The sequence below is a fragment of the Ictalurus punctatus genome, chromosome 13 (assembly GCF_001660625.3).
Source record: "Ictalurus punctatus breed USDA103 chromosome 13, Coco_2.0, whole genome shotgun sequence".
NCBI lineage: Eukaryota > Metazoa > Chordata > Actinopteri > Siluriformes > Ictaluridae > Ictalurus > Ictalurus punctatus.
In genome coordinates this window covers 9,986,218-10,012,500 of record NC_030428.2, presented here as the reverse complement: position 1 = coordinate 10,012,500, position 26,283 = coordinate 9,986,218, and the positions used below count along the sequence as shown (strand labels likewise).

Below are 26,283 nucleotides of genomic sequence, written 5' to 3'. Positions count from 1 at the left end.
TCCGATAAGGTTTCTCCGGTTACCCTGGAGATAATTTACATAATACACAACATACAAGTCTAATTCAGTGATATTAATCTTTTTTTTTTTTTTTTTTTTTTTTTTTTTTTAATCCAGGCCAAACAAGACAACACAATGACACTGAAAATATAAAACACAGAAAAGTGCATTCTAGCTCAAGCCTTCTGTGTTGAGGTTTGTATCTCGGAATAAGTCGAGATAAGCCGTAGGCTTTTGGGATGTAATCAGACTGCCGCATCCCAAAAGCACCTTAAACACACACACACACACACACACACACACACACACACACCACTTCAAACAAGCAAGTATGAGCTTGAGGATTACAGTAAAGTCCGTGAACACACACAGACAGGAGACTCTGCTCCACTCCCAAAGGCATTAGCTTCAACTTGACTGGTAATGAGCTTTGTCTCCATTAATAGTAAGTATAACTCAAGTCTTCCTGCCCTCCCCTGCACACCCAAAACCCAAAGCAAAGGATGATGCCTAAAACACACAAACCTGGATTAGGCTACACAATGAGGACAACCAAAGACAACAGGTGATTGTCTAGTGCAGAGGTTCTCAACCTTTTATAACTAAAGCCCTCCCAAGCCTCCTCCATCATGTGGCACGCCCCCAACCCCCTGCGCCTTATTGGAGGAGAGCAGGTATAATGATCTATTCTATATAAAACCTATCTATATATATCCTGTCCTAATCTATAATCTGTTTTCGATAGATAGATTTTTTTTAAATGACTTTTCATAACTTTTACTGATCTTTTTTAAAATGACTTTTATAAAACTATATAACGGACAGGTCTGGAACATGAATGATGAAAAACGTTTCTGAACACTGTGACTGCTTTGAACAAGAGAACTAGGCTGTGATAACGTGGACTATTTTACATGTAAAACATGTTGCATTCCATTCGTCTCGCGGTCTAAAAACATTCGTATATGAAGGATGTAAATTGGGACGAAGGGCGCGTCTCGTTATCCGTGACGTCGTTAAATCTCCGGCTCTCGGGCGCTCACTGAACAGAGCAGACGCGGAGAGAGGTGAGAGTGCAGCGGGAAAGCAAGACCTCGCGCTTGCAGGACAGTACTGGAGACATTTGGAAAGTTGCTAAGGTTTGTCCAAAAAGTCGCTAGATTTGTCGCTAGGTGCTTTCCCCCCCCCAAAAAAAGTTGCTAAAGGGGTCTGAAAAATTGCTAAGTTGGCAACACTGACAAATAAAATAGACAGATAAAAGACAGGATAAGCTCCGCCTCTCCCCAGCAACAAGAAAACACAGAGGGAGAGGGAACGCGGGGTTTTTCATTTATACACATCCTATTTGAAAAGCAATAAAATACACCGAGTGCACAAACGATGCCCTGTCTGTGTGGGGTTTTTTCTTTCTTGAAAACAACCTGCGCCCCCGTTCCCATCTCTCCGCCCCCCTAGTTGAGGACCACTGGTCTACTAGATACAACACAGCTGACTCTGTGTCCCATTACATAACGTTACCATGATATAACCCTCACTAGGCTACAAACCAAGTTTATAGGAAGCTATTTAGATCATTTCAAGGTTCTGAGGTAAGAAATATTAAAATCAAATCTGACTCTAGACATTACTATTGTTAGGCTGTTTTATTGGTGCAGCAAAGAACGAGTTAAACAGCTACACACAGGTCATCAATTTCCATTTCCAGCTTCAGTGCTTTCTTTTTTCTTTTCTTTTTTAAGCTACACATCAAAAGTAATAAACTGGTACAAGAAACATGCAAAATAATAAATCTGGTGTATGATCGTACACTACTTATACACGTACCAATTCTTACAATGCACTTCTGTGGACTTGTGTATAAGGAAATTCCTTATAGTTATAGTTAATGATGGATGGAGGGTTTATTCCCGCCATGTTCAACTCGGGCCTCGCTAGCGTCTGAACACACTTATCTGACTCTGACCTAGCAGAGTGAGAGCGGCTCCAGAATTTTATTTACGTTTTATTTCGCTTAAAAGACAACAAAAATCCTGCTGGAGGAATTTCTTAATTAGCGGGCAAACGTAGAATTAAAACATGTATGCCTCACGCTCTTCTCTAATCTACATCTTTCTTTACTGTCTGCCTCACTGTTATTCCACAGCCCTGATTAGTTGAGCTCCCCAGTGTACGTTATGCAAAATAGGTGAAGCACAATACAGTCTATGTAAAAGAATTCATACAAACACATTACTGGAAGAGTTTCATACTGGCTAGTTTCATGCAAGAGTATAATCTACTGATAGATGATACTCTTAGCGAGTTTCTCTCTCTCTCTCTCGCCTTACTGAAATATTTCTTGTATTTTTTTCTGTTTTCAGCTTCCTTAAAGAGGACAGCGGGTTGCGCAACGCTCCTCAACAGAACATGGATGAGAAGTGTCTCTAAAAGCACGTTCAAAGCGTTGCAGAACATCACTGTATCGGATTACCGTCATCTATCTGACTCTTCAAACTGTTGCGTGTTTACAGCAGACTGTTGCTTAAGCGACTTAAAAAAAGAAGAAGGAAACGCTTGAGAAATACAATCTAGCGAGACAAAACAGTCACTAACTATTTCGTTCGGAATCCGTCTTATAAGCAAGACAAAACGTACCGCATCTGTACAACTGGAAACGATTAGCTAGCGACCAATCGCTCAGAGTAATTAACGTGCAAGGATTAACAATAGCAAGAATGTCGCATGGTTATTTCCCCGAGTTTGTTATTGCTGCTCTCCCGGTGGATCCAAATTCATAAAATCACAAGCGGGTTAACGTCACAGAACGGATTAATGAATAATAATGAATAAAAAGAAAGGCTTCATGCTTCCCAAACTGTTCTGCTTGACCTACTACATTTATTTAACTGGAAACACATGACTATAATTCTACAAATCAAGCAAAAGGAATCAGGATCGTTTCAAATAACTGTGCTTGTACTGCTGAAGCAACAAAAACGCTCCGAAGAAACATCACCAAAACAAACAACAAAAGATACGCTTGTAGGAATTCACAGGAAAGTATTGACTTCTGTTTTACTCGACACTGACTACGTTTACACGGACAGCGGTAATCTAATAATGGACCTTATTCTGAGTAAGACAATATTGTGATGAAGGTGTTTACATGAGTGGCTTTTCGAATACTCCTTTCATGTACCCGTTTTACATGTTACAGAACATAGCTCGATTAACGGCTCACGTCATTACGTCACCGCGCCACGCCGTCCGACGTCCCTCCAGAAGTTCACGTATCGACATACAGTTGGTCTTCGTTATGGGACCGTATACCGTTTTGCGTGTTTTTTATTTGGCGAAAGCTTCAAGTTCACTTAATTATCTGTCATGCTGTACGTGCTAATAAACGACTGCTTGAAGCCGTGGGCTGCGTCCCAAACCGCGTACTTACCTATGATATAGTATATAGAAATACATGCATTTCTTCTACTATATAGTAGGTAAGTACGCTGTTTGGGACGCAGCCGTGCTCTCTTGTTTGCCGTCAAGTGGTTGAGCGCTGCCGTGTGTGATCGTGTCCTGTCGCAAAATGCGGTGAAAACTCCCACACGACGTTAATAGTGTGATTGAGGCGTGTACACGTCTGTAATACACGTCGATAATGCGACTAAAACAGGAATACCCCACACGTCTTAATTCCATTTATGTTTACCATAATCCGACTAAAGTCATACTCGAAGTAATCAAAAACTGCTGTTTACATGGTAGTTTCTTAAATCAGAATATTGTCTTAATCGGGTTAATATTGGATTATTGTTTCCCATGTAAACCTACTGATTAGGGCTGCACAATTAATCGAATATCGATCGGGATTATGATTCTGACTGCCCGCGATTAAATGAACATGATCGGCTGCGATACTGACGTTTAAAGTTCGTCCTCCGCTGCAGATCAAAACAAGCGCTTCCTAAACTTACAGCCAATCACCATAGAGCGGCGCAGGGATTTTGTAGTGCCAAAACCCAGAAACGAGAGCATTTTAGCGCTCGATCTGCCAGCTCCGCTTCGTGTTCCAGCGCTTTGCGCGAGGGGAAATCATGACGTTAACATGATGCTAAATGGAACTACAGAGGTCGTCGGGGACATTAAACGTCATCACGCCGAACAGGAAAAAACTTTGCAGGTAAACTCGGGGCTCTACAGTGAGACCATTTTACTCGCATTTGCGACTGAAAAGTACGTTGTGCGACTGTGAATAAATATTTAGGAGCACCGGTGCGAGTGACCTGTTCGGAGATGTACAACACAATCGGAATAAAAAAAACTACAGGAAGTCCAAAATGCATCTACACCGAACAACCGAACAAGTGTGTAAATACTGCAAAGAAGCCATTATGATGAACAAAGTAACATTGTAATCATCTGTTTCTCTCAACAAACCGCCTCTCAAACCGTCACCTTTTATTAATCCAGCAAAATGACCCGAACCCGCGACTGTGACATGCTCGTGTAGTCACAGCGGCGTCGGGCGGAGGAAATTAATAACAATGTTAACGCTACGAGGTGGGTTTAATTCAGACTTCTTTATTAAATAATTCCGCACTGATCAAAGGGGCAGTGGTGGCTTGGCAGGTTAAGGCTCTGGGTTACTGATCAGAAGGTCAGGGGTTCAAGCCTCAGCACTGCCAAGCTGCCACTGTTGGGCCCTTGAGCAAGGCCCTTAACCCTCTCTGCTCACCCTCATAAAAATATGCTGTCCCTAAAATCAATTAATAATCGTGATCTCAATATTGATCAAAATAATCGGAATTATCACTATGGCAATAACCGTGCAGTCCTGGTACTGATTGACGCTGCCTTTGCAAGGCACAGTGACGTTTTGAAAGGAGCATCAGGTCTTGAAATGTACTCACAGGCACTAGGATCTGTTTGCAGTGGCTGTGGAGGATCGTGTCCTGGAGCATGCGGTCTGTGACGTGGCCGAACCGGCTGTGTCCTGTAGGAAGGCTGGCCAGGTGCAGGTTGAACAGGCGTTTGACCTCGCTGAGGCACAGCACAAAGTGTTTCCGGAAAGTGCTCCGTACAAAGTCTTGGAGCTCTGGGGTAGGGGACTGCGCTGCCCCGTACTCACTGTGGAGGTCCGTGTTAGGGGAGTCTGATGAGGGATAACCGTTGACTGAACCGTTTGGAACTGAACTGGACGTGTCCATAGGCTCTTCAGAGTCGCTCATGGGTTCTTCTTTAATCTGCACTGTTGTATTAGTCCCACCGGAGCCAGAAGACATGGAGGCGGCCTTCAGTCTTCGGGCGTCCAATTCTTTCTGCAGAGAGGTATGACGCTCCCGTGCATTCTCGCGAGCTGCCTTGAGACGCTGCTCACCGCTAACATGAACCGAGTCTGAAACACACACACACACACACACAAATATATATATATATGGACTCGTTCGTAAGACAGATCTAGCAAAGACAAAGGTCTGCAAGAACGCAGCACTGAAAGACAAAACGGAGACCGTTTACAGAGTTCAGATAAATACCCATTTGCGCATCCTTCTTGTGCAGGAAGTCCTCCTTTGAGAAGTTGAAAACTTTTTCTAACCTGCAAAATCACAAACGTGAATACACTCATTACACCAAATAAGAAGCATCGCTCGTTCTGTACGCACCGTAAACCCACTAACTCGTCAACAAGCAATAGTTTCGCAATTCATTTTACTTGTTCTGGATGCCCAGCCACAGCATGTGCTGTCTCTGAGCCACATCAGGATGCTTCTTGACAAAATCGTGGTCTGTAGGCAGCAGGAACTCCCAGCCTCTGTTTGCTCTGGGAACAGCCATCTGTTCCAAAAAGTCCTTGACGTCCTCAGGAGGCAGCTGAAAGCACCATAAAAACCATGAGGCCCGTTCAAACTCATATTCAAAAGTATTTATCATACAGCTGTCATCAGTGAAATAATTCTGATTAACCCCCACATAAAGACCAGCTGTTTCTGTAGAATCTACTAGGTTTCATCCTACACCGAAGCCATGGTCCACAAAAAAAAAGGTATAATTAATTCAATAATTTCAAAAGGTATGTTTGGGGCAATAAAAGCACATCATCAAAAGAACACAACACCCACGGTGAAGCATGGCGGTGGCAGCATCATGCTTTAGGCCTGCTTTTCTTCAGCCAGAACACCGGGTTTTATTAAGGTGGAGGGAATCATGAATAGCTACAAAAATCCAGTCAAGACGGAGTGCTTCAACAAAGTATTAGTTTAGGGGTGTGCACACTTACGCAACTAGGTTATTATAAAGTTTTTCATTTTTGCCCCCCGGCAAAACGCCAAACAACCCCCACATTATACTTAAATAAATAAATAAATAACCCTTGCTCTGGCACTTACACATCTACTCTGCACACTTTGCTTCTCTAGAACTCGATTAAAAGATCATGTATGGTAGCACTACTTGTATTGTTCTCCACTTTGCTTGTATTTCCTCATCTGTAAGTCGCTTTGGATAAAAGCGTCTACTAATAAATGAATATATATATATAATGTAACGAAAATGTGATTTTGTTTTTTTTTATAATAAATTTTGAGCCGGGAAAACATCATCAGGCATGCCTACCACCCACTCAGCCTCCTTTATTTCTCAAATACGTTTTATATCCCGACATAAAATATGGACTACATATAAACGAGCCCTAACAACATTGAGCCGAGCTCCATGCCGAACATCATCCGACCTACCTTTGTGAGAGCAGCGACTTCTTTTCTCATGAGCGATCGCTCGTTTGTGAATCTCCACATCTACAAAAAAAATAAATAAATAAAAATCAGTGCAAACAGACTTTTATTTATGCGATTGCACCGTATGTAATCGGATAAAAGCGAGTCAAATCAGTTTCACGGTGTAGCGTAGCGATTTGGTGTTTCGCGCGAACTCACCACAAAGTCGCGGCCCCTACAGAGCACCTCTGCAGGCACGCCGCTGTGCGGACTGCAGGTGGACTTGGGATACAGGACGTCGCTGAAAAACAATCATTCACAAGAATGATTAACGCCTTATTAAACAAATAGTCGGCAAATAAAGGCGCATAGATTTATTTTAACATCAATTACTTTATTATACCGAGCGATTTATTGTGTTTAGGACAAAAACAACACGCACCTCTTGACAACCCAGTTTCCCTGGACGAGCATCGCCACCTGCTGTATGCAGCGCATTACTGCAGTGGAGTCTGTGCCCGAAGCAAGCAGCCCCATCAGATTGGCAAACGGCATGACCTTGACTGAAGCAGATACCCAAATAATTATCAAATCTTGCAATACGAAAGGTCTTGACGGGTTGAAATAGAACATGTACTAATAAACGTACCGTTCTTCATCAAGGTCTTCACCTGATCTCCAAGTGGCAATGTACGTAGTTGGGCCATAGAAAGCACGTTACTAGGTCCCATTGGCTTAACCCTAAAAGACGCAACATTTTTATAAGCTTTTTAAAAAATTACTGAGAGAACCTGAAGGAAATTTAGGGACGGAGGGATTTTTACTTACACTTTTTCTTCCGTCAGTGGAGGCATAAGCATGGTCAGATACTCACTGGTAAAAGAAAAGCCTGATTAGCTTCGCAATCCAACCAACTATACATGATGCTTGCCTTTATACTGTATGATGACAACTTTACAGGATGCCTTTAATCATAAAAATTAATTCTACTTAGGGTGTTTCCCGGAAAATAAACAGGAATCAAAAACATCCATTCTCGCTGCCAACAATTTTATAATTGATATGAAAATATAGAAACGCTTTCCAAAAATATTCCCTTAATATTCGAGGTCAGGTTGGCATCCGCAACAAGATGTCCCCTCTATGATAAAACTCTTGCGTCCGGACGGCTAGAAATTATGACAAGGGCGAGTTGCTATCATTATTTAAATTCTTTTTTTTTTTTTTTTTTGGGGGGGGAGGGGGTTAATTTCCTGCATTTTATGCTTTCATCACACGTGCCGATAAGCTCACGAGTGTTTCCGCTACATATTTAAATCAAACTACAACGGTGACACTGTGGTATATAAAGTAAGGCTTTTAGACAGCCTGTAGCAGCCATTTAAACGGCCCGTCCAATCAGGCATCTCTCTTTTTTTTTAATCGAAAGGGCTTCCAGATATTTATATATGTAGTTTTAACACCATGTCAGCAACCAGACTGTTCACACGGCAAAGAAAAGGCACATCCATAAGTATTTATGATATTAAATAAGACACTTAAAATTTATACAAGATAAAAACTGTCAAATCTGTTCAGATGGTACTTTTAAAAAAAGAAAAGAAAAAAAAAAAAAAAAATATTAAACAGGTCTCTGAATGAAAATGCTGGCTCTTAATTCCAAAGGATTTACAGTTCAGTAAAATGTGCTTGATGGTCTTCACCAGTCAGTAAAGATGCATAGGTTAGTCTTGAATGGCCCAGTCTGCCTCTGGTAAACACTATTTGGTCATGTCTAGATTAAAAATTGAGAGTAATTTCTTTAGATCCTGGGGTTTATTTCTAAAAGGGCTTCCCGGGCTTGGAGGCTTAGTGGTTAGCACGCTCGCCTCGCGCCTCCGGGGTTGGACATTCGAATCCCGTGTCTGCCCTGTGTGCATGGAGCTTGCATGTTCTCTGGGGGAGGTTTCCTCCAGGAACTCCGGTTTCCTCCCTCGGTCCAAAGACATGCGTTGTAGGCTGATTGGCATTTCCAAATTGTGTGAATGCGTGTGTGATTGTGACCTGCGATGGGTTGGGTCCAGGGTGTCCCCTGCCTTGTGCCCCGAGTACCCTGTGATAGGCTGCGTAGGATAAGCGGTATGGAAAATGGAAGGATGAATGGGTTTCCAGTGCAACAAAATGTAGGTGACAAACCACAGCAACTTATACTTTATATATAAAAAAAAAAAAGTATTTAAAAAAAAAATTTAAAAAACTTCCAACACATCCATGAGTCCAGGACTGCTGTCTGTTTATTATGATAAATCAAGGGTTTTTTTTGCCCTATCGCGAGTTCTTCGAACACTTACCTTGGCGTTTTCACTAACTCCGTGTTCTCGGTGGTATCCATGGCCTGGCAGTAAAGATACTGACGTTCGTGCTCCGAGCGCCCATCCTACAAGTAGAATGACCAAGATCAGAGAAAGCAGCAGTCTAACAAAAGCTATCCAGCTAGCAGCAATCTGAACAGCTTAATCTAATCCAGTAAACCGATTTCATGTTTTGGTGAGCGTTACGTCACGTATCCATTAGCTACGTCGTATAGATTTAACTTAAATCAAACAGAACCTTCACCCTGCATATTGATAGCATGCCACTGTATGACGTATGGTTATGTCTCTGCAGTACATGTCCTTGCGTAATAGTGCATGAAGAATTCATTCACTTTCCTTATTTGAGTTTAAATACAGGCCTAGCCTATACCATTGTTTTGTCGAAGAGTCATGATTACAACACCTTCAGAACCTACATCAAAAGCGTTAAAACTGAAGAAAAGCTACAGACACGCTTACCAATTAGAAACTAGTATTTTCTGTAACCAGGGTATAATCTACAATAAACAATGATGACAGCCGATTAGGCTCTCGCGCTTTGAAACAGGCCGACTTATTTGGGTCACACCTACCTTTAAACCGTGGTAGTGTAAATGAACCCACGGTTCTTCAGCCTGTTTTTTCTGCAGGAACTCGTAGGACTGGATGCGCCGCTGACGGGCCTGCTCAGACTCCGGCCTGGAAAACCTCACCTTAACCAAAGAAAAGGCACGGTTTCTGAGATACCTACGATACAAACCGTCACTGGAAAGCTCAATCAGAAAGGTACAGTTCGCAGACGTGCACTAAATTCATTTAATTTAGCTGAAGCTCTTACGGTGATCTGCTTGGTATCTTCCTCCGCCTCATCCTGAGAGGAGTCTCCAGCTATTAGGATACAATTGCAGGAAAATATCATACTGGTTTACACGTGACAAAAACGTATAGAAATCTTAAATTACGCGCATGTATATAATTATAAGATTAAAAAAAATTTTTAAACATCAGATTTCCTCCTAATGCCGTCATCAATATTTATGTATGTCCAAGTGAATAGCGCCAGACAGACAGAGCGACCGACAGACAGAGCCCCTGACAGACAGAGCGACCGACAGAGCGCCAGACAGACAGAGCGCCAGACAGACAGAGCGCCAGACAGACAGAGCGCCAGACAGACAGAGCGACCGACAGAGCGCCAGACAGACAGAGCGACCGACAGAGCGCCAGACAGACAGAGCGACCGACAGAGCGCCAGACAGACAGAGCGACCGACAGAGCGCCAGACAGACAGAGCGACCGACAGAGCGCCAGACAGACAGAGCGACCGACAGAGCGCCAGACAGACAGAGCGACCGACAGAGCGCCAGACAGACAGAGCGACCGACAGAGCGCCAGACAGACAGAGCGACCGACAGAGCGCCAGACAGACAGAGCGACCGACAGAGCGACCGACAGACAGAGCGACCGACAGACAGACAGAGCGACCGACAGACAGACAGAGCGACCGACAGACAGAGCGACCGACAGACAGAGCGACCGACAGACAGAGCGACCGACAGAGCAACCGACAGACAGACAGAGCGCCAGACAGACAGAGCGCCAGACAGACAGAGCGCCCAACCGACAGAGCGACCGACCGAGCGACCGACAGAGCGACCGACAGGCAGAGCGACCGACAGAGCGCCAGACAGGCAGAGCGACCGACAGAGCGCCAGACAGGCAGAGTGACCGACAGAGCGCCAGACAGACAGAGCGACCGACAGAGCGACCGACCGACAGAGCGCCAGACAGACAGAGCGCCAGACAGACAGAGCGCCAGACCGACAGAGCGCCAGAGCCACAGACAGAGCGCCAGACCGACAGAGCGCCAGAGCCACAGACAGAGCGCCAGACAGACAGAGCGCCAGACAGACAGAGCGCCAGACAGACAGAGCGCCAGACAGACAGAGCGACCGACAGACAGAGCGACCGACAGACAGAGCGACCGACAGACAGAGCGACCGACAGACAGAGCGACCGACAGAGCGCCAGACAGACAGAGCGACCGACAGAGCGCGCCAGACAGACAGACAGAGCGCGCCAGACAGACAGAGCATGCCAGACAGCGAGCGAGACAGACAGACAGCGAAAGAGAGTGTGACAAAGAAAGAGAGTGTGAGAGAGAGAGACAGAGAGAATGACTGTTGTCTCTCAGACAGTCCACAACTCTAACTATAAACAACATATTATTTTTGTATAACAGCACGGCCTGTCACGTGTTATTCCTTACATAATTTCTAACAATATCAATGTTATATCGTCCCCACTTCACAGGATAAACAAATAGAAGAGTAAAACCCGAAGCGCTCACTTACCTTCATTGGCTGCCTCCCTTTCCTTGTGTTTACTGTCAGCTTTATCTAGATATGAAAAGCTGGGCCTCATCTGCAGAATGCCCTGTAATGGCGTGAGGTGAAGCTCACCTGCCAACAACAGTCAGTCAGTCAGTCCGACAAACGTTACACTACTCAGCAGTAACAGACGCATTAGAGCAGAGACACACACACACACACACACACACACCGTACCTTACCTTTACGAAACACTGCAGCAGCATAGCGACTCGTATTTGTTGTTGCCTGAATCGATGAGAATGTTTGCTTATCCATCATTTTACTTTAGAAAAAGAGAAGAAAAATGAATTAAAAAAAAAAAAAAAAACACGGACTCAAGGGTTTGGAAAAAAGAACTCGAAGGACAAATCTTGCATCAAATAAGTTACAAACATGGAGTAAGTGCTGGAGTCTTCCAGTGACGTGCCGTCCACGTTCAGCGCAATCTGCTCCCCTTTACTGCGGCAGTAGTTCGGACTCATGGTGTCAATCGCCACCTCAATTTCAACCTGAACGTATGAATAAGACGTACAACACGTCACATGATAAAGGAAGTTTATAAAAGGGGTGAGGAAAAAAAAAAAAAAGGTGTCTAATACACTACAAAAGTAGCTTTACCTTTTGCTGCTTGGGTTTAATTTTTGCTGTTAAATGAGTCATGTCGTCATAGTTCATATTAGCAGGACGCACAGGATACTGTAACGGGAGACATTTGGGATATAGCACAACCACGGTAACCTTACACCGTAAAAAAAAAACCACCACAAAAACACACAATAAGCCTTAGACGTAGTGCATGTTAACTGCTATTCCTACCTGGAACAAATACAGCTTGTCTGAAAGACTTTTGGCAAGGTACACATCAATCTTCAAGAAAGGAGGACAAAGCAAATGAAATCAGTGGTTAGTGTTTGTGGCGAGTTTAATAACACCGCTGTCATTCTCTGTAGAAAAACGACAGGTCAGAAACAGACCTCTTGTATAATGGGGTCATCCTCCTCTCCGCTGGCCATCGTGGAGGGACGAGGAGGAAAGTTGCAGCACAGAAACGCTGGAGCGCTCGCAGCACAGCATGCAACAACTTCTGGAGACAAAACGGCAGACGTTAGCACCGCTGTGGCATTCTGATTATCGCAATGTAGTCCCTATGAAAAAGCAGTTATTGTTCACTGTAGAGAGTATTTCGAACGAGTAAACATTGAGACTTTAATTTTCTAAGACTACACTTTGGTGTAAATCATACGGTGCGTGTGCTCGGGAACATGGGCTCGAAAATATTTTCGAAAAGAGGCCAAATCTACAGTCAACTACACAACAGTACGCTCGGAAAGGTCTTTTATTCTTTCGCTTTCGAGTCCCTATGACGGCAAAATGGACGTTTTGTGGCTTTTAGTATGAATACGTCAGCCTTAAGGTTATCTATACGCTAGTGCGCTCCAAAACAAGGACGAAATTCGCGTTTAGAAGATGTACGCATTCAAAATTTACAGTCTCTCTCTCTCTACCACTAATACGGATCAACAGTTTTGATGACATCACTCTGCACTTCAGCTTCTCGTCAGATTTTCCGTCCAATCAAATGCTCTCTAAAGTGTGAAGTGTCCCGCCCCCGACATGATAAAAATCCATGGTACTAACTGTTAAATACGGCTTAACTCACTTGGCTATTTTAAAAGCCCTGACTTACTGTTTCAGTGGAAAATACGTCAACACGGTGAATAACGCTGCACGTTTCAAGGCACTTTCAACTGAACACAGAACTGCTGTCTTGCATTCACGTGCAAGATCTGTCAGTCAACGTCACACATCATGTCAGAGAACCAAACTGGAAAGTGTCATATCTAACATGGGTCCAGCGATTAGGCCAGCAGGGACACATCCCTAAAACAAAGCTACTACTCATTCATCCTTCTTCAGTAACACTGTATCCTGATCAAGGCTGCAGTGGACCCAGAGCCTATCCCAGGAACACCGGCCGTGAGCTGGGAATACACCCTGGATGATACACTGGTCCATCTCAGCGTGCCATGCGCGCATACACACACTAGATTAACACTTAGTAGCCAGTTAATTAACTACCATGTTTTAAGTTGGTGGGAGGAAACCAGAGAACCTCGAGGAAACCCTTGTGGACACTGCGAGAACACAAAGCTGTAAAAATAAATAAATAAATAAACAAACAAACAAACAAATAAATAAATAAATAGTCCATCCATCTTCTACACCGCTTATCCTTCAGGGTCGTGGGGAACCTAGGGTGCTAATCCATCGCAGGGCACAATCACATACACCAATAATCACATTATTAAAGTCGTGTGGGAGTTTTCACCGCATTTTGCGACAGGACATGTACACACGCGGCAGTGCTCAACCGTTTGACGGGAAACAGGAGAGCACGGCTGCGTCCCAAACCGCGTACTTGCCTCCTATATAATAGACGAGATACTGTCTATAAAGTAGCTGAAATACGTGCAAGGGTGTGGTTTGGGACGCAGCCCACGGCTTCAAGCAGTCGTCTATTTGCACGTACGGCGTGACAAATAATTAACCGCACTTGAAGCTTTCGTAAAAATAAAAACACCCAGAACTGTATACGGTCCCATAACGAAGACCAACTGTATGTCGATACGTGAAATTCTGGAGGGGACGTCGGACGGCGTGGCGCGGGGACGTAATGACGAGTGCTGTTAATCAACCTATGTTCTATAACATGTAAAACCTGAACATGAAAGGAGTATTCGAAAGCGACTCATGTAAACACCTTCATCACAATATTGTCTTATTCAGAATAAGGTCGATAATTAGATTACTGCTAAGCATGTAAACGTAGTCTATAATGCACGTCGATAATGCGACTAAAACAGGAGTACCCCACATGTCTTAATTCAATTTGTGTTTACTTCGAGTAGGACATTAGTCGGATTAAGTTAATCAGAAATCGCTGTTTGCATGCTAGTTTCTTAATCAGAGTATCATCTAAATCGGGTTAATATCGGATTATTATTGTCCATGTAAACGTACTGATTGTCTAGGATAACCGCTACAGAAGATAGATAGATGGATGGAAGCCACTTTAATATAGCTGATGCAATCATGACGTCATCAGTGTGACTGTCATTCCGTTAAAACACCAGCAATGTATCTTAAAGCCAAACTGATCCGTTTATAATGTGAAACTACAGTTCTAGATAGAATAAACCGCTGGAGTCATAAAGTGTAGCTTTAAAAACCCTAAACGCAGCTGTTTGGGGATGAAACACCACCAATGCTAGCACATCAGCCTGAGCAAGTCACTACAGACTGCTCTTTCTTTTTAGAGTATAGGGAAAAAAAGATCAAAACACAACAGGATCAGGCCAAAGTCAGACAACTCTGTCAATATAAACATCTCGAAAGGATTTGTAAAGCCTACTGTACAGCTAGCTGGCTGCTAACACACCACACTAATACTGTCTTCACTTCATCTAGCCGTGTCTTTTATTGTTCTTTCTTCTCCAGATCACTTAACCTGCTCAAAATCCTCCTGCATGTCAGGGTTTATTTACTAGTGTTTATTTATTTTGTTATCCAAGAAGAAGTCTTACTGAAATCTCAGTGCTGCTTTATAAACAGTCGCGCATATATCAGTGTTAAAGCTGTTCAATCCACTACTTATGAGTGAAGATCCTCAGGATAATCCTCCTGGTGGTCCAGCTAAAACCCTGAGAACATCCGCGTTGGACCATTATCATGAATGAGAACACTACATGCTAGGTGCTACAAACGTTTCCAGCTTATGTATGAAAGTTAGCTAGTTAGCTAGCTAGCTAGCTAGCTACATGACGTGATAGCTAAGCAAGCCTCGGCACGTTTTCAGGCCGACATTACTATCCTGGTTCTATTAGATAACAGTTAAAAGTCCACATTCAGACCTGAGGTGTTTAAGACAGACTTGACTCTTCTCTGTCGCAGTGCGTCAACTTTCTCCACTGTCCTCGTCCGTGTACGTTAACTTCATTGCTGGCAGTGCAGGACTGTGTCGGATACCATGTTTCTGAATCCGGCTCTTCCTACAGACACGTGGGGAGGAGCAGAGCCTAAAGCGGACTGCTTTTTCTACCCACAATGCAGCGCGGTGGAGTGCACTTACTGTCCACACACACACACACACTCTCTCTCTCTCTCTCTCTCTCTCTCTCTCTCGACTTTCCTGTTCCAAACAGATCAAAAGTTATCATCATACCAGTGATGTAACTCTTTATTTTCCTCATACTTACTGTATACTGATGTTATGTGGTGTTGTTTGTCCTGTCATTAAAAATAACACCACAGCTCTGATTATGACACTGTTCATCTGTGAAACACCCAAATGAACACTGTGATATGAATAAAACCTATTCACAAATACCACCTGCAGCAATATAATAGATCACTGGAATAAAGTTGGCTTGTCGTTGGACGTTCGATATTCACGCATATGTGGAAATATAGGGACCGTCTCTAAAGTTACATAGGACATTGTTATACACGTTTCTAACTCCAATAGCATTTGAAGGAAATGACTTACAGTCACACAACCAACTGTACAGTGTTCATGTAGGTGTCAGGTATGAAGCACACCTTTTAGATTTCTGAAATTTAACCCTACAATGCTTGAACCAAAAAAAAAAACCTTCACAGATGCATAAAGGGGGTCAAAATGACCCGTACTGCATTGAATGGTTTTCTTCAAAAAATAGATGTCCTATTACTGAAATAATTTATATATATAAAGGTACATCATGTGCACCCTTGATATAGTACCAACACAGCAACATTTGATAGCTATTTCTGCTTGTCTAATGCCATCATCATCATTATCATCATCATCATGTTGATTTAATTTACTAGTTTCATGGATAAAACTGTTATGGAAGTAAATCCCAAATGTAGACATTAATATTTTTTTGTAGCTGCTGTTATTTCAATTCTTTTAAAAGTATGTTCGTCATGACATTCCACATGATCAAGCTCTGTTTAATGAATAATGAAAAAGGGCATTATGAAATAAAAAATATTTTATAATTATAATATTTTATTATAATAAATCCTGTGTTATTTATTAATTCAATTATTGAACATTTTTAGATTGTACATATATTTTTTAGCTGCATTTACTCATTTCATTATTTATAACCATAGGCATATTTAATGAATTCATTTGAACTAAAGACGTTTTGAATAATGGATGTGATTTCTGCACAGCACAATGTAAGGAGCACCGAATCCCTGTAAAGGCTCTTCACATCACACACCTGTCTGGAGGGAAAACGCACATGAGGTGAGCGGAACGGAGTGAAACAGAGAGTTAAATTCTATTGAGATTTACATTTCTGTAAATACAGTATTATTAGAGGATATCGGTTTGTTGTTTTGTTTAAATATAAGTCAAAGTACATTCACAAATCACTCTTCTTTCTTTTTATTAGCACTTTCCATGCTGTCCCAACTTTTTCGGAATTGGGGTTGTATTATTTTGGCTAGGGCAGCCCATAGAACCATGTGGTAAAAAGATGTGAAATTTGGCACACAGCTTCAGGACATGTTCAGCTACAAATACAATAAATCTGGGCCCAAAGCTCCCAAAGCTCTACTGCCACTAGCTTTATTCGACTCTTCACTCATGAGTAACAATGAATGAATGTGTCTCTTCTTAGGGTTTGACATTCTGACCCATGATGCAACTTGCTTCTTACTGATGAGATTTAAAAAAAAAAAAAAAAAAAAAAAAATCTTTTAGATCTCCATACAGGAAAAGAGTCCTATGACTATGAAAGTAACTTTTGAATAACAATAAACAGCATGTGTATGTAATGCATTCAGCAAAAACTGGTACACACAGTATAGGCTAGTTAGTTCATGTAATAAGTTCATCTGTGTGCACGTGTCACATAAACTCAGTATAAATACACCTGTTCCTACAGCATCATGGAGACCAAAGAGCTACCAAAAACATGACCTTGGCGTTATTAGCACCAATAGCACCAATTACATCAATACAACTAAACAAATACAAAACAAAATAAACTAAAAAAAAAACTAAACAAAAAAACAACGCAGGTCCTCACTCCTCTGTCCCCTTTAAAAATTAGAAAATAAATTAATCAACCACTTTGTCACTCTTTTTTATTCCCTTTTTCACAGTTAAATCAGATGCATTTATGACAAAGAACCGTACAGTTGCAGATGTCACGGCTGTGGATTTGAGAGGAGTTGACTGCTGGAAGTCAAAGACGTCGTATTTAAGTCTATGTTCTGCTTGTTCAACAGCTGTTTGATAAATTGCTATTAAACACATTCGGACAGATTTGAAGAGCTAGTTTTATTCTCAATTCTTATCGTTTTGTATATGGGGCATCAGAAATTCAGGCAAACTGGTATACCATCCTCTAACAGTAAAACTAATGATGTTTTCTAGCTGTAATTCTAACATGACAAGAAACCATGTATAACATGGCAAGCACAACATCACACATGACACTGTTGTCAAACTTTTTAATACAGTCAAAAAGACTGGAAGTGTTTCAGACCAACAGAGAAGTGGACATCCACGAACACCTGGTGCAGACGTACATGGTCCCCTATGTATGGAGACTTTTGGGACACCCTGTATACTCAAAAACTACTGCTTTTACACTTCACTAATCTGTATACTATATGTGATACCATATCACATATCACATGAATGTAATACAGTAAATATGATATAAATGTAATCTGCACTGTTAAATACCATTACAGAAGAGTTATTCTAACTGCTTTGATTAAATGTCATAGGCCAAAATCAATGCACGGTTTAATTGCTGTTTTGCTAAGTAGTTTAGGTTTAATTATCTAGAAATTAACACACTATTGAGTCACCGCCACAAAATTGTTTTGTTTATGTGTGAACACACCTATATGAAATGTGAATGATGCATTTTTAAACACATTTGTGTAGTAGCACCACTACTGAAAACTTCATGAATGTGCATCTAAACATTCATAACTTCCTTCATGTCACTATGTTGTGCAGAAAACTGCAGAAAATATGATCTTTCTCACATGATAATGACTTAAATGTCTTGAGTTTACACGAATCGATAGTGAAGTAATGGGGGGGGGGGGGGGGGGGGATTTGCTAGGTGTTGTTTTTTGAATATTAGAGCAGACAGAATATTATGCTCACACGGTGTTTTTTTTTAAACAGAGTCCAACCTCTGACGCATTCCAACTCATAACTCGCCTGCGATCGGATACTTTCAGCAAACCTCACATCTCTTAAGCAAATTTTTACACCTCTGAACATCTCTATTCACCTTTTCAACATCTTTACCATTAATCTGAGCATTTCCCTGCACGAATATCATCTTCTGAAGAAATGGTAAGCTTTGAGCAGACATAGTAGTGTTGTGAATCGGCGATGTTGAAACGTCGTTTTGTAAAACTTAACGGTAATTATTCAAATGGGGTTTTATTGTTAGGAAGGACAAGTGTTATTGAAATATTCACTATCTCTGTGACAATATGCGTTCTCTCCAAGAGGTGGCGCCCAAGCCTTAATCACGAATCACGAAGACTGAACATAAACGATACATCCTTGTAGTACACGAAGTAAAATATCTAGACCTGTGTGAGAGTGAATCATTTCGGTGGTGACTGTGCACCATGTGAAAAGGCTATCTGAACATATAGAGCAACTTAGTAAAGGAGATAAGGATTTTCCCCTCAGCACGCCAACTTTTTAAATGACTAATCTCTCCCATATCAATTCGTTATCTTTTCTCATTAACATGAGGCCTAAGATGACTGGGATAAACAGCCTGATTTTGTAATCAGACATACAATACACACACACACACATTTATGGACTTTTCTCTCATGATTTATTACAATAATACATGCCTTCATTAAGAGTTCAGTAAAGGGAATTGATACTCCTATTTATGTCTCTTAAGTGTAACCTACCCCTATTTATTTCTTCCTCTCCTGCCACAGCCGCATTACACCAGCTGGGATTCGTCCGACTCTGGACCGTGGGTTGAGGCTGGTGACTTCCAGCACTTTGTCCCTGACCCCCATGTGTACCCCCAGAAACAGGACTTCACCCCCATCACTCAGTGCCAGGCGTGTTACGGCCTGCCTGCCCAGGTATAAGACTGTTGTTGTTTTTTTTCTTCTAATTGTAGCACTGTTTATATTCAGAAATTATGTTTTCATGTCAAGATAGAATTTTCATTTAATAACATAATTACTTATGTCTTTTCTCTCACTCTGTATTACATCCCTACATTAAAGAGTTCTACAGAGGGAGTTAATTGAATGTCGTGTTCAGGTCTCTAAAGCCTAACCCAAACCCTGCTTGTCTTTTCTCCTCCTGCAACAGCCGTATTACGCAAGCTGGGATTCGACCAACTCTGAACCGTGGGCTGAGGATGGTGATGTCCAACACGTTCTCTCCGTACCCCACGTGTACCACCAGGAACAGGACTTGACCCCCAGCACTCAGGACCAGGCGTACTACAGCCTGCCTGCCCAGGTATAAGACTGTTTTTATTCTAATTGTAGGACTGTTTATGTTCAGAAATTATGTTTTTATATGAATCTTCAATTTGCATTTAATAACAGAATCATTTATGTCTTTACTCTCATGCTGTATTACTATACAGTATTACATCTCTACATTAAAGAGTTCTACAGAGGGAGTTAATTGAATGTCGTGTTCAGGTCTCTAAAGATTTACCCAAACCCTGCTTGTTTCTTCTCCTCCTGCCACAGCCGTATTATGCAAGTTGGGATTCGTCAAGCTCTGAACCGTTGGTTGAGGATGGTGACGTCCAGCACCTTGTCCCTGCCCCCCATGTGTACAACCAGGAACAGGACTTTTCCCCCAGCACACTGGGCCAGGTGTACTACAGCCTGCCTGCCCAGGTATAAGACCGTTTTTATTCTAATTGTAGGACTGTTTAAGTTCAGAAATTATGTTTTCATATGAATCTTCAATTTGCATTTTTATAACAGAATCATTTATGTCTTTTCTCTCATGGTGCATTACATCTGCAGAGGAAGTTAATTGAATGTCATGTTCAGTTCTCTAAAGCCTAACCCAAACCCTGCTTGTTTCTTCCCCTCCTGCCACAGCCGTATTGCGCAAGTTGGGATTCGTCGAGCTCTGAACCGTGGTTTGAGGATGGTGATGTCCAGAACCTTGTCCCTGCCCCCCACGTGTACCACCAGGAACAGCAGTTCACCCCCAGCACTCAGGGCCAAGTGTATTACAGCCTGCCTGCCCAGGTACATGTATAAGACCGTTTTTATTCTAATTGTAGGACTGATTATGTTCAGAAATGATGTTTTATGCCAATCTTGAATTTGCATTTAATAACAGAATAAATTATGTCTTTTCTCTCACCCTGTATTACATCCCTACATTAAAGAGTTCTACAGACTGATATAATTGATTGTTTACTTAGGTCTTTAAAGCGTAACCCAAACCCTATTTATTTCTTCCCTTCCTTCCACAGCCGTATTACGCAAGCTGGGATTCGTCCAACTCTGGACCGTGCATTGAGGATGGTGATGTCCAACACGTTGTCTCTGCGCCCCACGTGTGCCACCAGGAACAGGACTTGACCCCCAGCACTCAGGACCAGGCGTACTACAGCCTGCCTGCCCAGGTATAAGACCGTTTTCATTCTAATTGTAGGACTGTTTACGTTCAGAAATGATGTTTTTATATGAATCTTGAATTTGCATTTAATAACAGAATCATTGATGTCTTTTCTCTCACGCTGTATTACTATACAGTATTACATCTCTACATTAAAGCGTTCTACAGAGGAAGTTAACTGATTATCCTAGTTAGGTCTCTTAAACATAACTCAAACCCTGCTTGTTTCTTCTCCTCCTGCCACAGCCGTATTACCCCAGCTGGGACTCTTTTTCCTGCTCTGGACCGTGCGTTGAAGCTGGTGACCCGCCACACCCTAACCCATCCTCCCACGTGTACCACCAGGAGCAGATATTCACTCCCAGCACTCAGGACCAGGTATAACAAGTGTTTAAGTATTACGATGTTGATTCATATACTACCTACACGACACCACAGTGTATCACATTACTGCTTGCTTGATGTTCAGCAGATAGAGCTTCCAGGGATGGCTGCACTTTCAGAGGACCAAAATTGCAGCTCCATGCCTGGTAAGGATCATTTAAATGACAACATCCAACTCCAGTCAGTGTCCCTGTCCTAATAATAATAATAATAATAATAATATTTCACGAGCAGGCAAAATATATCCCTGACAGTACTTATAATGATGTCCTAACATGTACTGACATTTCATACTGCCAAACGTACTCTGACATCACACAATGACATTGAGCCAATCGAAATATAGAATTACCTCTGACTATTCGTATGGTTTTAAGATATTTATAATGCAAATTTACCTCACACTATGTTGAACAGTGTATTTAGAGATGCTTAAGTATGAAGTCAAAGCCAAAGACTAGGTATAAATATATACGTGACCCCAGTTAGTGTCATGATATCAAAGGTGTAAATATTTAAGTGAGACATTTTACATTCCAGTTTCAAACCATTTGGTAATTTGGCAGTAGCCATGGCAAAAACTTTCCCTCATGAGAATTGTCCTTGAACAAGCGTTTTGTGTTTACTCAGATGCTTTAATATTCTTGACTATATTTTAATTATTGTTCTTTTCGCTTTGTTTACACTTTTAATAATATCCATGTAGCGCCTCTTTATCTCGGAGAGTTTCGCATTGCAATTCTAGTTTAGGCTTTTAAAATATTTTCTGAGGTCTAAATAAAGCAGCTTAATTTGGATTGCTTACAGATAAGACAGAAAGTGGAGGAAAAAGTACAGCTGTTGCTGTGCTCCAACTTGGTAAGCAAGGATTTAAACCTCACGTGTAAGTCACGTGTAAAACAAAACAAAAACAAACAAACAAGCAAAAAAAACCAAAAAAAAACAACCCACCGACATCATATAGTCTGTAAAATGTGTAACAAAACAATAAAGATGTTCCCTGCACACAATTAGATGGTGCAAATAGTAAAACAATATCGGCATGAATCATGTTTTAATATTTTTGGTTCAGATGAGGGTGTGAAGAACTCCGGCCCTGCAGCCCCGCCCACTGCGGAGACTTTGCTCCAGGAAATGTTTCATTTCATTTCATTTCAAATTATTCATTAGTATACAGGTGCAACCTAAAAAAATTAGAATATCGTGCAAAAGTTCATTTTATTTTCGTAATTTAATTCAAAAAGTGGAACATTCATATATTCTAGATTCGTTACACTTAAAGTGAAAAATATTTCAAGCCTTTTTTTTTGTTTTAATCTTGACGGTTACGGCTTACAGCTCACGGAAATCGAAAATCCAGTATCTCAAAATATTCAAATGAAGAATTTATAACACAGAAACGTCGACGTTCTGAAAAGTATTGTGATTTATGCACTCAATATTTGGTACATATACTTATAGTAGACATCAATGTACTTTTTTTCGTACCCAGGATTAGGTCTAGAAACCATCCCGATAATTTCTTTCGGAAATTTATATGAAATCTTAGCAGTTCACATCAACCTCCTCCTAACTGGGGTGACATTCGGCCTCAGGAGAAAGGGTTGTCCAGAAGGAAGATACTTTAAAATGTTGTATATTTGTATGTAGTCCAATTGCATGTAGTATTGCACTTTGCTGTACAACAAATAATTACATTAATACCAACTGGTGAGCTGTTAAGCTCTATTCTAAGTACATGGAGTGTCGATATGCAATTTTAATGAAATGCGGGGGGGCCACGTGCTATTAAACAGCAGCTGCTGTTGCTTCATTGTTTTCTGGCTTTAAAAGTGGTACTATTTCAAATGACCAAATTTAAGCAGATTCTCTGGACTTAAATCAATTTGAAGAAAAAAAATAACCAACAACTAGGATTGGTTAGTTTAGATGTATCCTCTTTTGTGTTAGATGTGTTCCTTTTGTGATGTTTCTAATGCTATAAATATGACTCTCTTTTGTGTACAACAGAATATCTGGGGACCAAGTAGAAGACATCAGGACCACAGATCCATAGACCAAGTCCCTACTGAGTTATAATGGACTTTTCAATAAGGATTTACATTGTCAAAACAAAGCTTCCAAGATTTTTCATGCTTACAATATTTTTTAAGAAGAACATATCGAAATCATTCTCATGGCTGGATCGGGAAGCTGTTGCGATGGACTTTAATAGGAAACATGGCAAGCACATCACGCACACGAACGACATTGTTGCCAAACTTATTAACAAATTCAAACAGACTACGGACCAACCGAGAAGTGGGCGTCCATGAATATCCACTGACGAAGGCACAACCGACGTGGTGCTGGCAAACGTACTCTCTTATGTATGGAGCCTTTTGGAACACCCTGTGTATTCCCCAAGTAACTGATTTACTACAAATCAAGGACAGACAAACAAACACACAAATAATAATAATAAAATCTGGATTAAAAAACATCGTGTTTCTAATGTTTTTTGAAACACTGTCCCAGGGGTTAAGAACGAAAATACTTCATTGTCTGAATTGTGGGTAATCAGGATTAACAGTGTATAAGATGAGTGAAGTGCTCAGGATGGACCGGGATGCTTCAGGACATCAGAAAAATCTTTGAAGGAAAACAATTTGGATCGTTACAAATAAGACTTTGTAGTCAAGCCAAACTTAATGTGTTTTAGTTCATGTAAATGTTGTACTTTCTTTTCTTGGTAAGGAAGGTGAACTAGACAAACTAGGTGAATGTTACATATGAATAGTGTAATCTAGACATTTTAAAAGCAATAGATTCCCAGCATCATGTAGGAATAGTATATGCATTATTTGGGGATTTTTTTTTCAAATGCATTTGTATGGATAAAAATGTCTGTGTTTTATGTGATAAACCATTGAAGTCCTGGTTTCACTGGAAACGGCCCAATCATTTATTCATTTAAATATCGTGTCAAATTAGAAACTAATGGCTGAAACAAGGGTCTGATGACAATTATTTCGAGATTGTGTCCATGCTTTGAAGAAGACTTGCAGCTCATTTTTGGTCCTCTTAACTCACCTTGTTGAGACATTTGTCCAATTCTTCACTGTACCATAGAACAGATTTTGTAATGATTGATTTTTTTTTTTTCATATGAGAGACTACATTATGCAAGGTGAAGCTCAGATTTATATTTAACCCATCAGTCATTAGGTCAAGTTGAACTCTGTCTCCTCATGGTACAACGCATAATTCACTTGTGGCAGGTTGTCTATGCTGCGGCTGTGATTGGATCTGTAACGTCCTTGCTCACATTAATGCCAAACCTCAGAATAAATCAAGTGTGTGATTAATCCTGTGAGTAGAACCATGGGAATTGAAAATAACATCAATAGACACCAAAACTGATAGATTCTTTTTTTTCCAGATTAATGGTATTTATACTTAATACCTGCCATCGACTCCTTGATGATCCTATCCCGTAGCATCCATCTGACTTCCTCCTAAATAGCTTGAAGGCGAGCCTCCGGTACACGGTAGGGCTACTGTCTGACCACCACATCCTGGCGGTGTTTTGATCTCGTGCTGGACCAGATGGGTCAGCCCTGGGGTGGACGAGAAGATGTCGGCGAACCGGTCCACTACCTCTGTCAGCTCTTGGAGCTGCGTGGGGGTAAGATCTTCTCCTTAATGGACCAAGGTACGCTCATTGGGCTCTGAGGGATCAACAGAGAAGGTTGTAACCGGGCTTATTAAGTGAACTGGCCAATATTAAATTTCCCCTAGGTGTGAATTAGTGTCAGTGTGTGTGCATGATCACTGCAAACTTTGACAAATAGTTCTGAAGATTTCTTTTTAATTGTACTGGCAGGATAGGTTACCAACACAAAGAGTCCCGAAGAGACAGGAGCTGAAATCCAGCATGTTCACTCAAAGCCACATGACCTATGGTAGGGTCTGATTGATTTCACCCTGTTTTGAAATCAGACCCTACCCCCCCACCCACCACCGTGCTTTGACTAGTAATTAAATATGCAGTGCTAATGATTAACAGGGAGAAAGCATCAAGCCTTTGTTTTGTTTAATCTCACCAACAGAATGCACATGCTCAGGAATTTGTCATTTATTTACCTCAGAAGTTCAACAAAAGCCATACTTTTACTTCAGAAATCATCGACTGCTGGTATTTCACCCAACTAAAAGTGCTACAGCAGCAAATGCACAATCTGGGCGCTGTAAAACATTTTTGCACAAAAGGCAAGACAATCATTAACACAAAAGATACATATGTACATGTGACAAATTAAAAGAAAAAACAACAAAAAACCAATGGAGCTTTTAAACTGTAGGAGGAATTTTGTTTAAACGCTTTGGGTCCACCAGACCCCTTAGAGGGAAGAGTCAACACTTTAATTTGTCGACACGACCTGACCAAAAGTATCCGTACGCCTGAACGTCTCATTCCAAAAACACTCGCGTGACCTGCACAGAGCCCTGACCTCATCTGCACTGAACACCTTTGGGATGAACTGAAACACTGACTGCACCCAATCAGCGTCTGTCCTTATTAATATTCTCGCGTGAGCACTGAATGAGCACAAATCCCCAAAATCTAGTGGAAAGCCTTCCCAGAAGAGTGGAGGTTATTATACCAGCAAAGGAGGACTAAATCTGGAATGAGATTTTCAAAAGGCAAATACGAGTGTCCACAAACCTTTGGCCATATAGTGCATCACTGCATTATACATTAGATCATGTTAAAATTGCTGTTATTCTGTATGTTACTGTATAAAACTGCCAGGCAGTACTTACTTGCCAGTAGACACAGATACACTCATGAT

General features: G+C 41.4%; 2 protein-coding genes across 4 annotated transcripts in view; one reads left to right on the top strand and one right to left on the bottom strand.

Annotated features, from left to right (window-relative positions):
* Nucleotides 1–15,485, bottom strand: part of polr3e (polymerase (RNA) III (DNA directed) polypeptide E) — a 19,904-nt gene extending 4,419 nt beyond the window's left edge. The window contains exons 1-18 of one of the 2 annotated variants that reach the window (XM_017483607.3): nt 15,309–15,485; nt 12,372–12,481; nt 12,214–12,264; nt 12,016–12,093; nt 11,791–11,906; nt 11,598–11,680; nt 11,380–11,487; nt 9,864–9,913; nt 9,619–9,738; nt 9,023–9,108; nt 7,521–7,565; nt 7,342–7,433; nt 7,135–7,255; nt 6,912–6,993; nt 6,714–6,773; nt 5,693–5,850; nt 5,514–5,575; nt 4,890–5,374 (exon numbers count right to left, since the gene is read on the bottom strand). In XM_017483607.3, coding sequence (XP_017339096.1) covers nt 4,890–5,374; nt 5,514–5,575; nt 5,693–5,850; nt 6,714–6,773; nt 6,912–6,993; nt 7,135–7,255; nt 7,342–7,433; nt 7,521–7,565; nt 9,023–9,108; nt 9,619–9,738; nt 9,864–9,913; nt 11,380–11,487; nt 11,598–11,680; nt 11,791–11,906; nt 12,016–12,093; nt 12,214–12,264; nt 12,372–12,410 — 1,836 coding nt within the window. In that variant the 5' untranslated portion in view covers nt 12,411–12,481; nt 15,309–15,485. The remainder of the gene's footprint in view (nt 1–4,889; nt 5,375–5,513; nt 5,576–5,692; nt 5,851–6,713; nt 6,774–6,911; nt 6,994–7,134; nt 7,256–7,341; nt 7,434–7,520; nt 7,566–9,022; nt 9,109–9,618; nt 9,739–9,863; nt 9,914–11,379; nt 11,488–11,597; nt 11,681–11,790; nt 11,907–12,015; nt 12,094–12,213; nt 12,265–12,371; nt 12,482–15,308) is intronic. The other variant, XM_017483608.3, reaches the window with a different exon arrangement.
* A 3,130-nt stretch (nt 15,486–18,615) lies between these two features.
* LOC108273920 (uncharacterized) lies at nt 18,616–23,551 on the top strand. Of its 2 annotated transcripts, XM_017483614.3 has the most exons (9): nt 18,616–18,778; nt 19,393–19,545; nt 19,781–19,933; nt 20,173–20,325; nt 20,536–20,688; nt 20,919–21,071; nt 21,311–21,442; nt 21,534–21,594; nt 23,459–23,551. In XM_017483614.3, exons 1-9 carry the CDS (start codon nt 18,776–18,778, stop codon nt 23,476–23,478), a joined length of 981 nt encoding a protein of 326 aa, XP_017339103.1. In that variant the 5' UTR covers nt 18,616–18,775; the 3' UTR covers nt 23,479–23,551. The 2 variants fall into 2 exon arrangements, with proteins under 2 accessions (XP_017339103.1, XP_017339104.1); XM_017483615.3 differs by lacking the exon at nt 20,919–21,071.
* Nucleotides 23,552–26,283: the final 2,732 nt, after the last annotated feature.